The sequence below is a fragment of the Triplophysa rosa genome, linkage group LG3 (genome assembly GCF_024868665.1).
Source record: "Triplophysa rosa linkage group LG3, Trosa_1v2, whole genome shotgun sequence".
NCBI classification, from domain to species: Eukaryota; Metazoa; Chordata; class Actinopteri; order Cypriniformes; family Nemacheilidae; genus Triplophysa; species Triplophysa rosa.
Genome location: NC_079892.1, coordinates 15,866,739 through 15,883,806, shown reverse-complemented (window position 1 = coordinate 15,883,806; position 17,068 = coordinate 15,866,739). Strand labels below are relative to the sequence as shown.

At 39.7% G+C, this 17,068-nt stretch overlaps 1 protein-coding gene across 3 annotated transcripts in view; it reads right to left on the bottom strand.

The window, feature by feature from the left end:
* The window catches only part of kif15 (kinesin family member 15), a 37,382-nt gene that overhangs the window by 2,333 nt on the left and 17,981 nt on the right, over positions 1–17,068 (bottom strand). For 2 of the 3 annotated variants that reach the window (XM_057329850.1, XM_057329851.1), the window contains 9 exons: positions 9,908–10,012; positions 9,703–9,825; positions 9,474–9,620; positions 8,970–9,065; positions 8,720–8,884; positions 8,151–8,254; positions 8,009–8,072; positions 7,634–7,671; positions 1,265–1,397 (listed from right to left, as the gene is read on the bottom strand). In XM_057329850.1, the coding sequence (XP_057185833.1) occupies positions 1,265–1,397; positions 7,634–7,671; positions 8,009–8,072; positions 8,151–8,254; positions 8,720–8,884; positions 8,970–9,065; positions 9,474–9,620; positions 9,703–9,825; positions 9,908–10,012 (975 nt within the window). Of the gene's footprint in view, positions 1–1,264; positions 1,398–7,633; positions 7,672–8,008; positions 8,073–8,150; positions 8,255–8,719; positions 8,885–8,969; positions 9,066–9,470; positions 9,621–9,702; positions 9,826–9,907; positions 10,013–17,068 lie in introns of those variants that run through there. The other variant, XM_057329852.1, reaches the window with a different exon arrangement.

The following is a 17,068-nucleotide window of genomic DNA, read 5'->3' as shown; positions in this document are numbered from 1 at the left end:
CACTGGTTGGCACACAAATGTTATTCACAAGCTTAGCAGCACAAAAGATCTGGGCATGCCATAGTCTTCTCAATGCATACAGTGGCTTGCAAAATTATTCAACCCCCTTCATTTTATTCACATTTTGTTATGCTGCTGCCTTATCTTAAACTACTTTAAATGATTTTTTTTACATTAATCTACACTCCATGCACAATAATGACAAAACAAAAAACTGATTTTTGACAGCTTTGCAAATTTATTAAAAATAAAAAAACAAAAATAAGTACATTGCATAAGTATTCATACACTCAACTCAGAAAATGGTTATAGCGCCTTTACAGACTCAAATCTTTTTGGGTATGATGTGAAAAGCTTTACACATCTGCATTTGGCAATTTTCTGTCATTCTTCTCCTCAGATCCTTTCAAACTCTGTCAGGTTGGATGGAGATCATGAGTAGACAGACATTTTCAGGTTTCTACAGAGATGTTCAGTTGGGTTCAAGCACTAGCTGGGCCACTCAAGGACATAGACAGAGTTGTCCATAAGCCACTCTTGCATTGTTTTAGTTGTGTGCTTAGGATCATTGTCATGTTGGAGAATGAACCTTCTGCCCTGTCCGAGGTTCTGAATGTTCTGGGCTAGGTTTTCATGATCATTATCTCCGAATTTTGTGTACAGTCCCTGAAGCTGAAAAACACCCCTTCATCATGATGCTGTTTCCACTACACTTTACTGTTAAGACGGTATTGTACAGGTGTTGAGCACTGCTTGTTTTTCTCCAGACATGATGCATGAATCTGAGATTCATCAGACCAGAATATCTTGTTTCTGACAGTTTGAAAGATTCGTTGATGTGAATGTCGAAAATGTGAATAAAATGAAGGGGGTTGAATACTTTTGCAAGCCACTGTACATGCATTCATGCTGTATATTTTGGTACTCAAAACAGACTTTTTACATTTGCATTTATTTATTTAACAGATGCTTTTTTCAAAGTGACTTAGAAATGAGATCATTTTACCTTTTTGTCAATGAGCTAACAGTAACTGTACTCAACAACAGTTTGTGTGTGTGTTAAACAGTGGAAAGATAGGGGTAAGTCAAGTGAATGCCGAACATGTGTGTTTAGTTGTTTTCTTGTTGATTGTGGTGTACTTTAAAGACAAAAATCAATGTAATAGTATGTTTAATCTTGCTCAACGTCCTCATATACAGTACTTCCATCACATGAAACTCCTATCGAATGTGGGTTTGGAATGACATGAGCTTGTTCTCTGACCTGCTGCATTTTTTCATGTTGATGCTCTTTCTGTCGCAAATCTCTAAGCTCCGAGCAGCGATTCCTGAGTTCAGTGGTCAGTTCCTGCACACACGTCTGAGACTGGACTAGAGTCACTCCATTACGCTGCAGCCTGAAACACAAACAAAATTAAAGCTGCGAGCAGCGATGTTCAGGCCCTCGCGGAAAGTGCCACTGCAACCCGGTGCAACCACCAGCCGTCGGCCTCAGGAAGAGCCAACGTTGGACAATGCGCATATAGGAAGTCATATTATAGAAAGACTTTAATTTATTTACATGTACCAGATTTCCTGCTGCCAGTTCGTGGCACAGTATATTGACATATTTAACACGTCTTTTGGGGCATGACTCTTATCAAACATGTTAAGTTTGGAGCAGACTGGACAACGGGTCTCATTCACTAAGCGTTCGTACGCACAAATGTGTGCACGAAACCAGCGCATGAGCGTTCAAGGTCTACGCCATTTAGCATCACAAAAAACTTGACGTGAGACTAACAAAATATGATGTTCATCTGATTAAAGCTCTAGGAGGAGTTTGTTAAAGTAGGACACCTGGAAATGGAAAAACTGCACAGAACGTGCAGTGGAAAGTGAAAATAAATGACTTCACGGTGGGTTTAGAGCAGGGGTCTCAAACTGCCGGCCCGCGGGCCATTTACGGCCCCCACTCCCCCTCCCTCAGGCCCGCAACTGACATCAAAAATATAACGCAATCCGGCCCGCAAAAATATTATTATTTTTAAAATTATTATTATTTGTAATTGTTTTATAGCAATTTAAACTACCCAATTCAATATGTACTAAAAACACGGTTAAAAAAAACCCTGCGCTTGCCGGAAGACTTGATAAGACGTTAGCTGGTTTCTGGGCTTTAGCAGTTTCTTTTTTTGTTTAGCTGTGAACGAAAATATGTCTAATTCCAAACCGAAAAGGAAAGTGGATGATGAACACAGACTGTTTCAAGAAAGATGGCCACTGCAGTATTTTTTTGTGGAGTTTAATGGAAACGCCACCTGTCTGATATGCAAAGAAAAAGTTGCCGTTCTGAAGGAATACAATCTCAAGCGTCATTACTCGACTAAACACGGAGACCAATATGAGAAGTACCAGGAAGACGAGAGAAAAAAACGAGCCACACAGTTGCAGAGAGAGCTAACGTCCCAGCAAAGCCTTTTCCACAGAGCCAAAAGGGATGCTGATGCTGCCGTTGAAGCGAGTTATGTGGTGAGTGAAATGATCGCTAAAGCAGGAAAGCCATTCACTGAAGGGCAGTTTATGAAGGACTGCATGTTGAAGGTCGCTGATATTCTATGTCCAGAAAAGAAGAACATGTTCAACAATCTCTCTTTATCAGCAAATACAGTGGCAGAGCGGATTACTGAGTTATCGAGTGACATTTATGATCAGCTACGCGGGAAAGCTAGAGTTTTCACTGCATACTCTGTGGCGCTTGACGAAAGTACAGACAAAACTGACACTGCTCAGCTAGCTATTTTCATCAGAGGTATTAATGACCAGTTTGAGGTGACGGAAGAATTGCTGAGTTTGTGTCCAATGCACGGCCGTACAACAGCCAAAGATATTTTTCAGCAGCTGTGCGACGCGATTGAACGCCCTGGTTTGCCGTGGAGCAGACTAGTAGGCATTACCACCGATGGCGCCCCGTCTATGACAGGTAAAAAAAATGGACTGGTAGCGCTGGTACAAAGAAAGTTGGAAGAGGAAAATGCCGATCCAGCAGTTGTTCTGCACTGCATTATACACCAGCAGGCACTGTGCAACAAATGCTTAAAATATGAACACGTCATGTCTGTTGTCCTAAGATGCATCAATTACATCAGGTCAAGAAGTTTACAGCACTGCCAGTTTCGAGCCTTTTTGGAAGAAATTGAGGCAACATATGGTGATGTACTTTACTTTACTGAGGTACACTGGCTCAGCAGGGGAAATGTCTTGAAGAGATTTTTTGAGTTAAGAACAGAGGTGAAGAGATTTATGGAAGATGGCAGAATGGATGTTCCTGAATTTGATGATCCTAAATGGGTCATGGACCTTGCATTCCTAGTGGACATTACACAGGAGCTGAACATCCTTAACCTGAAGCTCCAGGGCCCTGGTCAGCTCATCACAGCAGTGTATGAAAGTGTGAAAGCCTTCTCCACAAAATTGAGATTGTGGAAAACTCAGCTTTCTGCAAAAAATCTCAGTCATTTCACAACATGCAGATCTCTTGTGGAGGAGGGCATAGCATTCAATGGTGATGAATATGCCTCTGCTGTTGAAAACCTACTTCAGGAATTTGATCAGCGTTTTGCTGACTTCAAGGCACACCGTGACACTTTCCAACTGTTTGCAGACCCCTTCTCAGCTGATGTGGAGAGTGTCCCAAATTTGTTGCAAATGGAACTTATTGACTTGCAGTGCAACAGTGAGCTAAAAACAAAATTCAGAGAAGCACAAGGAAATGCAGACAAGACTGCACAGTTTCTGAGAGAATTAAATCCATGCTTCCCAGAGCTTTCCAAAGTGTTCAGTCGGTTAATGTGCCTTTTTGGAAGCACATACCTGTGTGAGAAACTTTTCTCAACTATGAACTTCAATAAATGCAAATTCAGGTCCAGGCTTAGTGATGCTCATCTTGAAGCTGTACTCAGGGTTTCAACTGTGAACTCCATCAGGGCAAACGTGGCTCAGTTGTGTGAGCAGAAGCGCTGCCAAGTGTCTGGCAAGAAATAGAATAGTTTGCAAATGTATTCAGAGATCGCAGTTGTTCAATGTAAGGTTCAGCACAGTTTTGATAAGTTACTTAAGTTAAAATAAAGTAGGTAACTGTTAAAAATTTTAAATTATATAACAATGCACAGACACTGTTGTTTGTATTTTTGTTAAGCATGACACAAATATGTTAGTAATGTTTTAAAAGAAATGTGAGCTAATATCTCAGCAATTAAAGTAAATTTCCAGAACTTTTGTGCTATCTTTTTGTGCTTCAATGTTAAAACGGCCCTCCTATGAGATGTCAGTCACAGCAATGGCCCCCAGCCAATTTGAGTTTGAGACCCCTGATTTAGAGCATGGGTCCAAGAGATTTCTTTCTTGGTATTGAGATGATACACAAGTAAGTGCAATTGCTGCACGATTGTGTAAGGAAAACAGTAAATGGTAGGCAATAAAATTTATGCAGGCGAATTATAGTAGGATTTGTTATTTATTTAAATGTGTCACATTCCCCTTTGCCAGCTGGTGGCGCTATTGCTATGAGTGAACACTGACATGGCTATGTGTTCAGGCCAGGACTATTATCAAACATGTGAAATGTGAGGCTGGTCAGACATTGTGTGACTGTTATTCATTTAAATGTGTCACATTTAAAATTGTTATTTATTTAAATGTGTCACATTCCCCTTTGCCAGCTGGTGGCGCTATTGCTATGAGTGAACACTGACATGGCTATGTGTTCAGGCCAGGACTATTATCAAACATGTGAAATGTGAGGCTGGTCAGACATTGTGTGACTGAGTTACTATAGCTTCCTGTTTCATGGCGAAACATCAAACTTTGTCAGGCCGCCACGGACACGCCCCTCAACGAAAAGTCAGGAACTTGCAATGTATCGTCACAAAGGTCTGAAGATCATACTGGCCAAATATGATGCTGACCTGTTTGAATCTCTATGAGGAGTTAATCACAGCTTAAAACATGCCACTTCCTGTTTCCTGCAGGTGGGGCTATAACAGTATCTGAATATTACCATGTAGATGTCTTCAAGCCAAAACTTTTATCAAATGTGTGGAGTCTGGGGCCTGTTGGACATTGCAGGCCTGAGTTACAACAACTTCCTGTTCATGGCGAAACGCCAAACTTTGGCAGGCCGCCAGGGTCACGTTCCCCCACGAAAAGTCAGGATCTCCGCAATTTAGCTTCGCAAAGCCCTTAAGATGAGAATGACATGAAAATGATGTTGATCGGATTAAAACTCTAGGAGGAGTTTGTTAAAGTACAACGCCTGGAAATTGCAAAAAATTACCAAATTACACAGGAAATTAAAAATAACGGTCTTCCTGTTGGGTTTAGAGATATGCTCCAAGAGACTTTTCTTAATGATTCTTAATGCTCTATGAGCACACCAAATTTGGTGCATGTACATTTTGCGTAGCGGTCTGGGCAGTTCTAGGTGGCGCTAACGAGCCATTTTGCCACGCCTAATTTTGAAACCCCTATCAGACGTAAATTTTCGCCACGTCTCATGCGCAGTGGTGGACGAAGTACACAACTTCCTTACTTGAGTGAAAGTACAGATACTACTGGTCAAATATTACTCCACTACAAGTAAAAGTTGTAAAGACAGATTCTTACTTAAGTAAAAGTACAAAAGTACGTGCTTTTAAAAGTACTCAAGTATTAAAAGTAAATTTCCTTTATGTCAGTTGTGCATTGTTTTATTGTCGTATACCTTATGCCTCTGAAGCAACCTACTGAATACACTGAGTAGCTCACAGTATCAGTTGTATTAAAGGAGTAGTTCACTTCAAAATTGGCCTCCATTGACTTTCCATAGTAGTTTTTATTCCTACTATGGAAAGTCAATGGGGGCAAATTTTGCAGTGAGCAACTCCTTTAAGAGCTTTATATGTTTAGTACATATATGTTTAGTTTAGATATAATCCTGTATGATCATTTAGCCTAATTATCCTCATTAGCCCCCTAGGCCTATATGTATTTATGAGCAGTGTTCTTTTATTTTGTATATTCCCTTTACCAGTTTTAGCAGCAATTTACCAGTAAGTAGTAAGGTTCTTGTAAATAGTAAAGTGTAGAAGCCATGTGTTTGTTGGACTTATTACCATAATTTAACTACAAACATAAACTATAGCTAGTATAATAATGAATATAATGAAACTATGGTATGTTTAGTTGCTGTGGTTTTACTAAAGATTATTAATTGGAGTATGGTTCCTATATTTAGAAAATGGTAAATTTGTGGATACTGTGGTTTTAATGCAAATACCATCCCTGCTGAAAAAAAACAATGAATTTTTTAATTAGAATGAGATTTTTAAATTAAATTCCTCTTTGTAGTGTGTTTTGGGTTTTATTCCAATAGGATTTACCATCCCACCAATAGAATCCATCACATACAAGTAGACAACAAGTATCCATAGTACAATTCCCATTATAACCATTAAATCCATTACATTTTATGTTGTATTTTGGGCAGGGTTCTATTGTTTTTATTTCAACAGGAATACTTCAACTATAGTTACTTCAGTAAAAACATCATTCATTTTCCAAATCGCTTTAAATGATATAGCAGCAGATCAGAAGTTAACACGCACGTGTAGCTCAAGGTGTATGTGATGCTTATTTACCGTTTAGCCGTTATGCCGATCATTTTCATGACAATGTTTCTACGATCTTTGACTGATCGTAACCCACAGATGATTACACCACACTTTAACATGTGCCTTTTTCGTCTTTTATTGTTCTATTTGCCTTTTTAGAGCGCTATCAATGGTGTAGCAGCGCGTTTACATTAGTTTAACGGGGAAGATCCGAGAGTTGCCAGATTTGCCTACATTTTTTTGCTAAATGGCCATTCACAGCTTACCGGAAAAACGCGAGCTTAGAAAAACTGAAATACTTGGCAACATTAAAAGGTCCTTGAAGATCGCAAGCAAGATAAATGACGCACACCGGAAAACCCGCTGCATGGAAACCATTTTCTACTTTGGACCTTTTTATAAATGTAGTGGAGTAAAAAGTATGATATTTGTCTTTCAAATGTAGTGAAGTTAAAATACAAGTACTCAGAAAAAATAATACTCAAGTAAAGTACAGATACTCAAAAAGTGTACTTAAGTACAGTACTCAGGCAAATTTACTTCGTTACTGTCCACCACTGCTCATGCGTGCGCAAGTTATTGTGAGTTTTTGAGCATGTTTACGCCTTCAAATTAGCGATCAAAGAGGGAAAAGAACACAGAAACAATAGGGCTCGGGCCCTAAATATAGTTTCAGTGACCTTTGTAATTCCACATCAACCACTATAGGGGTCACTAGTACATCATCCTATACACGGTCACCTCTTCCGCTCAAGAGGGAAAAAAAGAGAAAAAAACAAAAGAGTTAAAATCTTGTTTTTGAATGCCCTAAAAAAGCGACACAGAGAAAACAAAGCATGACTGAGGTCATCATATTCAAGAATGAAAGGGTTAGGTTAGGTACCCAAAGGAAAAGAAACCAAATGCTTCAAACAAATGCCAAATGTTGGAGTGGCTTTACTTGCCCAGCAAAAGAAAACATTAAATCAAATGTGGTGATGCTTGTGGTGCAGAAATGTACTTACTCTGTTTGAGTGTCAGTTAACTGCATCAACAAGGAGCTCTGAGAAAGAGACAGATTCAACTTTATGGACAGTAGTTTTTTAATAATAATAATTTAAAAAAAAGAGGCGTTGCTAGCGCAACGGTTGGTGAATGTGACCACTACTATCTACACAAGAAAGAAGATTCAAACAGTTAAAGTTATAATCAGTTAACGGTTTAAGTTATAATTCTATAACATAAGGAATTTTATATCTTATATATTTCATCCTCAATAAAAGAGACTCAAAAACCCACCCAGTCCAGGCGCACCTGTACACATAATATAAACAAATAAATAAAGCCTTTCATTCAACTACCCAACCTCCATTTAATTTGTAGATGTTTTATTGGCATACTTTGTTTTTGCGCTCTTCCTGTAGTTCTCTCAGTACAGAGAGGTGTATGGCCTCCTGCAGGTCTCTATGAAGAAAGAAGGAAAAGAGAGATCACAGTGTGAACAGAACGAGTGAGTGAAGGTGTAAATGAATGAGTTCTTACTCGTGTGAATGGCTGTTTTTCTGAACCTGATTCTTGACGGTGTAAAACTTGTCCAGCAGTGTCTGAATTTCCATTCGAATGATCTCCTTTTCATTTAGTTGGGCCTACACACGCAAAAAACATCTCTGGGTCATATTTTATTACAGTATTCCTATTTAATTGGTTAAGAAAAATATCAGTGTTACCTTTGGCTGGGTTATTCAAATATTATAGTTATAGAGCAGTCAAATTTCACTGGGATTACTGAACTACATTTTTTTTTATTGTGAAATCCCTAGTCTACATAATAGTTTTTGTGAGCTTTTATTTTTCTTAATGCTAATGAATTAAAATATATTTGATTACATTTGATTTTTATTTTATGGTGTTAATGGGTTTTACTAATATAACATGCAAAAAATTCCAATAGGATTTTCTCTCTCCTGACACTCCAACACCTGAGACAGACTCGAGCTGAAGCCAAAAGGATTTTTTGGGAGGACATCAATAGGACCTAGGTTTTGTGAGATTCATCCATATATCTGCTGTACAAGCAAGTGTGACCAGCACGTTAGGTGCGTGAGCATTACTTTTAATCTGTCAATCTCTTGGTTCTTGGCTGTGCGTTCAGAGTTGAGTTCCTCTAGCAGAACTTCCATTGTGATCATGGAGGAACGCCGGCTCTCCAGCTCTCTCTCCTGACACTCCAACACCTGAGACAGACTCGAGCTGAATCCACATGGGGTGTGGGGCGTCTGAAACACAAGCACAGACATCAAACTGTAAAACAAGCCATTACTTAACTAGAACGATCAAGTGCTATCAAACGCGCACGGACACCTGTATTTTTCCTTTGGGGGTGGAGGAGACATTTGAAGATTGATTGACAGATTCTCTCATTTTCAACAAGTGAATCTGTTCGTTCAGCTTTTTTACCTGTAAAGACATGAATGCACATAAAAATCTGTTTGAAACGGGCAGCATAATGTACCAGAGTTATTATAGTCTTGTTTTCAGTTTTATTGTAGTTTCATTAAAATTTGACTTAACATTAAAACCAAAAATAAAAGCTAAATTTGGTTTTACGTTTTCATTTATTTTCGCTTAATTTTAGTGCCTCAACCTGAACTCAATGAAAATTGCCACAGCAATAAGTTTTTTAAAGATAATTTAAGACAATATTCTTTATTTGACACTTTTAGTCAAATATAGTAGCTACAGTAGACTATAGAACTATAGTATTTTAGTAAACTATATAATTAAGTGTGCACCATGAATTTGAAACATATCTCAGAAATATAACTCTTTCATCTGCAATCTAAAGTGAAGGGGTAAAGGCAGTACCTGTTCCTTCAGCGTGTTGACATTGTTTTCTCTTTCGATGTTGAGGGTCTTTGAATTTTCCAGTAAAGCTTCCTGTTCCTTCACCACTTTACTGAGTCTCTCCACCTCATCTGTAGCGTATGCCAAATCATCCTGTATCAGCTCCAGCTGTAAAACCCATACACAAACATTTCATCTGGGCTCTTAAAAAGCCTGAGAAAAAGGAACAACCAAACCCAGAAACACACACCTCTACGCGGTCAGAGGCGAGGCGTCTCTCTGAAGCTTCACGCAGCTCCTGTAGTTCGTTCTCCATGTGTAAGATCTTCTCCTTCATCTGCTCTTTCTCAGAGCACACGGTGCTGTACTTAGCCTGCATGTACACGACTCACATCATCAACACAACCTCCGCAAAGCATCATGGGTATGTTGTGTGCGCAAGAGCAGAAACTCACACTGATGTCAGCGATCTCCCCACGTAGTGAACACACAGTCTGATCTTTCTGAGCAACTTCGCTGCGAAGATCTCTGGTCTCCAGCATCAGCTCCAGCACCACATCCTACATACAAACAGTTTTAGGGCTTTATACTTGAATATGACCTTTAACTTACTAGTTAGACTAAAACTGTAGAAACATAGAACTATTTTTCCCAGGAATGCTAATTGTGCAATTCATGACCTTATTGCAAATTCTCTTTTGACTTGTTGCTAATATATCTCATCTAAAGTAATCATTTTCATTTATTAACATCCACAGAATGGCATGTATGATCTGTGTATTTCTGGTTATTTAAAAAATGTATACAACAAAATTTGCCATGCTCGGCTCCAAATAAAACTATACAGAAAATGCAGTTTTTCATTTTTAGTTTAATTTCAGTCACTTTTCCTGTGTTTGTGACTTTTTCTGTGGTTTATTCGAAGCTTTTATTATTATTTATTCTAGGTTTTGCAGATAAAACATGGGTTATTAAAGGCAGGGTGTCCGATTTCTCTTAGCCGTTGATGATGTTCAAATCACCAAAACAAACACACCCCTACCCCCATCATTCGCTTTCGTCAGCACTCGGTTCGTCTAATGTCCATCCTGTGCACTGTGCACCTTACTGCTGATTGGCTACATGGTTGTTCTGGTACTTGGCCCGACTCGGTTGTCTAAAGCGTAATTCGGAAATCGGTTACCCCGCCTTCAAGTGAGATGATACATCAGTAAGCAGGACTGTTTTTACAGATCAAATGTGCATCTGTGCTTATTTTCAATATAATGTGTATTTAAGTCAATGAGATGATCCTTTAACTTTTACTTTGTTGCTGCTGTCTTGAGTATATCACACAGAAAAAGATTTTCAAAGTAATAGTAATTTATTAAAAGAAATTATAAACTTGGTAGCACAGGGAAAAGCTGATACAAGCATCCAAGTATACGCCTGTTCAATGTAAATTAGCTGCAAAAGTCAGGTGATGTATTGATAAATATTAAATATGATAAATAATATATATTGTTACACCTGACATTTTTTGAGTGGCAAAAAACCTGTGAAAGAAATTCATTTATATGCATAGAAATGTTATTCAACAAACAAAATTTGTCTAAACACATTGTTTCTGATTTAAACAATGCGATAAAGCGAAGACTGTGAAATTAAATTCTAGAATAGGCCGTTAATATGACGGCGTTTTCAAATGAAAACTTTTTATGCGTTTTAGCCGTTCGTTTAGATGGAAACGGCATTTTGGGGGACTGGAAACGGCGTTTTGGGGGACTGAAAATGGCATTTTGGGGGACTGGAAACGGCGTTTTGGGGGACTGAAAATGCAAACTTTTGAAAACGGGTCTCAAACTGCAACTTTTTGAAAACACAGCCGATTTCGTTTCCATGTAAACTGCAAGATGGAACTTTCTGAAAACAATGACGTCACACGCATGGGTATACTCGCTCATTCGCGCGAGTATACCCAGAACAATATGGCAGCTTCCCGTACTGTGAGCTCTCGCTGCTCGACTATTTATTAACGTTTCCCCAGCAAAATGTGGATTTGCTGCACCAATAAGACCAGTGGAGACACACTATTTACATTTGCCAGACTTTAAACACACATATACTGTACGTCGTACAACGGTATTAAAAAGCACTTTTGGCTTATAACTGTGCATGTGTATGTGCCAAGGCATGTCCTGTGTCTTTACACAACAACATCGCCATCCACTGGCCTGGCGTGCATACTACAGCATTTTTATCCATTTTCCTGGATCCGTGTAAATGCAGACCGTAATGCTGTTGATAATGCTGTCATGTGTACGTGAAACTTTTAAAAAACGCAAAAGAAAAACTTTTCCGTTTTTTATTGTGTAAACGTGGCCTAAAAAGACAGACTGTTCGCTTTTTGATTTCATTTTGTTGGCTTGTTTTGTTATTTGATACAAGATGATGCAAGTACAATCGGTGCAGGAATTTCCCTCACTATTAACGCTAGATTTGCAGCAATGCCGCACCAAAGTTCAAGCCCTGCCTTCTCTATTTCATTTCACTTTTAGGGTTATATCTTATTCTATGTGTGTTCAACATATGGTTTCGGCTTTTTTTTGGCAATGCATATAGTAAAAAAGCGCTCAAGATATTGTTAGATTTAATTTCCGCATAAATAAATACAAGCCCACAAAACAAAGAATTGTGAAGTTGTTAAGCTCACTTTACATTACTGGCTATAAAGTAGGAGGGTAGGAGGAAGGGATGCCTTCTGGCTATTCATGGGAGGAGGGGATACCTTCTAAGCTAAACATTCTTTGTCTGACCTGCTATACCTTATTTGGTCATTCTGTGAACCCCTGGACATATGAAACCTGCCAGATGTCTTTTGGCACCGTATATAAAGACTTGTAGTTTCTAGAATAAATGAGTTCAAAAGCTTGATGCCTCTCTGTGTCTTGTTTCTGTGCTCCCAGATCTGCAGAAGAATTCTCTCACAACATCCAACCTATTTCTGATTTGATTTTACTGGTGATCCAAAACACAGAAAGAAACTTAGTGTTCGTAAGGAACCAGAAATTTAAAAAGTGGGGGCTTCGTCCTGTTTACTCATCGGTAATCCGGGGAAATTTTGATAATTCTGTGTTTTGAAGACCACGCTAGACTGAAAGACGTTCTACGGGTATCCAGCAGTATCACACAGGTAAGAGTTTTTTTATATAACCTTCCTGTGATATACTGTTGATGGCAGTTTCCGCACGTTTGTGATGGGATTCTGCAGTTGCGTGTGACACTCCGCAACGTTAACCTAGGGCCAGGTTTCGTCCTTTGAAGGCGAGAGGCACATGACGCATGCGTATTTTGATATATTGACTTTATTACAAACTTGTAATAAGTAACGAAAAAAAAGGAGTTGGATTTTGTGGGGGAAGTTTTCGTCTTTTACTTTTCTTTACTAACATTTGCTTTGTTCTTTCATTGAGTATGGGACAAGAAATATCTAGATCACTACCAGCTGAAACGCCGGTAGATTTTATGTTCAGAAATAACAAGGGTTATTGGACACAACCATTTGTAGATAATTTGGCTGGATGGTCTGAAAGCACCGGACCACAAACTGACAAATATCCCAGATTCGGTTCTTTTAAGAAAGATGATATGGAGTTAATGAAATCCATGGTTAAAGCTGGATGGGGTAACCCCCAGTGGGATTATAAATATATGTGCGAATCGTATGAAATTTGGCAAAAAATGAAAAAAATAAATACTGAACCAGGGTTCCGAGCTTGTTGATAAATCGAACAATATATCGATCGATGCGCTGTCAACCGTAGACAAAATAAGGGCTGAATCCGCTTCTGCTTTTGTTTCTCGTTTTAAACGTGTGTGGGAAGAAGATGCTCGTATTCCAGTAGGTGTTGAAATGTCCTCACTGTTTATAAATACGTGCTTAAATAATATGAATCCTGATTTGGCACGTTTGGTTCGTGTAACGACTGCAAATTTAATGAAACAAACTGTTGAAGATTTTTGCAAACGCATTCGTGAGTTAGATGCATCTGGTGGTTTCACTTCTTTTCTGTTTAAGCTGAAACAGGAAGTTATGCTGGCAGCTTCTCAACAGCAAATGGCTGCAGTGTCGGTGCGTACCAGAGGGAACCAAAGGAGCGGACCTCAATATAATCGGGGCCCACCTCGGGGAGGTCTTAAAAGGTACAGGGTGTGTCGTTACTGTGGCAAATCAGGCCACTGGGAGAGAGAGTGTAGATTGAAACAGGAACATGATATTGGACGTCTGCCTCGAGCACAACAGATCAACCAAACTCAAGCACCACTATATGGCAGTAATTCTGCTGATCAATATCAGGTGTCTTGGGTGAACAAGAGGGGTGAACAAAATAATTCAAAACATGCTTAGGGGTGCCCACAGAGCGATGTCAGTCCAGATGAAAAGTCAATGATTTGTTTTTCTTTTAGCAATCGCACGGATGAACTACCCATTGTAAATTTAGAAGTAAATGGGGTAGATTACTCATTTTTAATCGACACTGGTGCTACGTGTTCATCTATTTCTGCTAAATTTTATGAAGGGCCGATCACAAATCGTACTATGCGCTCTGTTGGGGTTTCAGGGACTGAAGTTATTTGTCACATGACACCTGCCATTGAAGTAAGGGCATTTAATCATCTGCCTTTCTTTCACAAATTTGTAATTACTCCAAATTTACCATTGAATCTTTTGGGCAGAGATCTCATGCATAAACTTGCCATTGAGATTGTATTTTCAGACAGCTCTGTTAATTTTTCTTTGCTTTCAGATGTCTCAAAGATAACTACGGAATTAATGCCACACTTCATGTGTAATGACGAACCACAACAATTTAAACACAACATTGCTGAGGTAAACCCGGCGTTGTGGTCACAGTATAAAGATGAATCAGGCCTTGTTGGTATAACCCCTTACAAGGCGAAATTGATCACACAGAAGCCTGTGTACATGAAGCAGGAGATGAACCATTGTCACCTGAAAAGGTTGAGGGTATTCAACCGGTAATTGATAATTTTTTGAAACAAGGGGTTATTGTCCCCACTCACTCACCTTACAATACACCAATCAACCCCATCAGGAAAGCTGATAGAACAAGTTGGCGTTTGACACAAGACTTGAGGGCTATTAATTCATTAATAATTCCTCTGGCCCCAATTGTGCCTGATGTTCCAACTATTCTAAATTCAATACCACACAATCACACCCACTTTACGGTGGTGGACTTGTGTGCAGCTTTCTTCTCTATCCCCGTCCATGCAGATACTCAGCCGTTGTTTGCATTTACATTTAAAGGTGCGCAGCTGACCTGGACACGCCTTACTCAGGGTTTTGTTGACAGCCCAGCCATCTTCTCCGCTGCAGTGAAACGTGTATTGGACACAATAACTGACCTGCCGTCCACGGTATGTGTCCTACAGTATACTCATGACATTTTAATCTCCGCTGAAACTGAGGCTGACTGTTTGCAGGCCTCAATTGTTGTCTGCAATGTGCTTGCGACCGCTGGATTTAAAGCCTCGAATGACAAACTGCAGTGGGTGCAACCCAAAGTCCATTACCTGGGCCACATCGTTTCACCGGGCCTGAAGGCCATTTCAGCTGAAAGGGTGCAGCTGATAGACCATCTGATGGAGTGTATCTGTGTGGATATGCCATTGTGACACAGGAGGGTAAGAGGGTGGAGGCATATCGCCTGAACCATAACTCAGCACAGGCTGCAGAAATAATTGCATTAACAAGAGCATGTGAGTTAACAAAAGGCAAAAGAGCCACCATCTATACGGATAGCAAATATGCGTACGGGGTCGTTCAAGACTTCGCCCAGACTTGACCTAGACGAAATTTTCAGACATCTGAGGGCAAACCAATATCACATGCAGAGTTGGTGGGAGATCCATTACAAGCTGTAATGTTGCCATCTGAACTAGCTGTAGTGAAGGTCAAGGGACATGCGTCAGGAGATGAACCAGACGCTGTCGGCAACAGAAATGCTGATGAAATGGCCAAATGGGCCGCGGAACATGCAGAGGTTTCCCCATATCAGAGAGCGCAGAGTAGGGACGTAGAAACAATGATGTTTGCACATGTATCATGCGTTCCTGACATAGATTTGAAAATTTTGCAAAGTCAACCCACACATGGAGACGTGAAACATTGGGTAGAAAATGGATGCGCCCCAGATGCTAACGGTTTGATAAGAGATAAAAACGGCCGAATTGCATTACCAAAGCTGTCTTTGGTGGTATTGATAAGACATTACCACAGTATTTCGCACAACAGCTCGTCTAAAGTTACACAGATGATTAATCGCCTGTATTGTATACAGGATACAGCAAAAATGGTCAAACTAATTGTAGACTCTTGTTTAATATGCGCCAAAACAAACCCTCACAGGAAAACGCCACACGACGTGTTACCGTTTCCAGAAGTGCCTTTTCAGTGCCTTCAGATAGACTTTTCTCATATGCCAGCGGTCGGAAATCTAAAATACATGCTAACTATCGTCGATAGGTTTTCAAAATGGCCTGAAGTTTTTGCATGTGCGAAGGAGGATGCGAAAACGGTAGTGAAAATACTGTCGAAAGAACTAATTCCGCACTTCGGCATTCCTATGACTATCGAAAGTGACAACGCCACGCCATTCACATCGAAAGTGACCAAACTATTGGCTAAAGCGTTAGCCATAGATTGGCACTATAATATACCCTATCACCCGCAGTTGTCAGGGGTGGTGGAACGAACACACCAAACAATCAAAGATAAGATCACGAAAGCCTGTATGGAAACAAGCAGGAAATGGCCAGATGTGCTACCAGCCGTATTGGCAGAAGTGAGAATGACCCCATCCTCAATGACAAAATACTCACCATTTGAGATTTTGATGGGTAGACCTTTCCCGACCCCTTGGGTCAAAGGTCACGCAGGCGTTTCTTCCCTAGGAGACATGGAGGTGATTTTTGGTATTGATCCTGGCCGGTGCACAAGCAATTAAATTATGAATTGATTAAATTTATGAATGACACCACTAGAATATTTGATCACATAAAAGAAGAACTGAGAGGTTTGAGATTAATGACATTACAAAATAGACTGGTACTAGACCAGCTAACAGCCTCTCAAGGTGGTGTATGTGTTATTATTGGCGATAGTTGTTGTTCTTATTTTCCAGATAATGATGCGGATGGGCATTTGATCGACCAAGGAATTAAGAACATCACCAGAGCAGTTGCTGAGATGACCAGCCGAGAGAGGAATGGGACTGGAGTTTGAGTTTTTCCAGCCTATTCAGTAAAATCGAACATTGTCTGATTTTAATCGTTATAATTATTTCATGCATTCTGGTTTTGCTTTGCTTATGGCCCTGTATTATGGCTATGATTCGCCGTGCATTAAAATCATCTATAAGTGTGATTATGAAAGGTTACCATGTTGCTCAGGCAAGACCAGGGGATAAGATGGCCACAAATCCGGATGTAATGTAAGGACAGAGGTAAAACATCTGCTCCGACCGGACGTGGTCCTTAGATTAGGAATTTTCTTTATTATTTAGCATTTTTACTTTTTATCATGGATACGGAAAATTAAATGGTAAGTCATA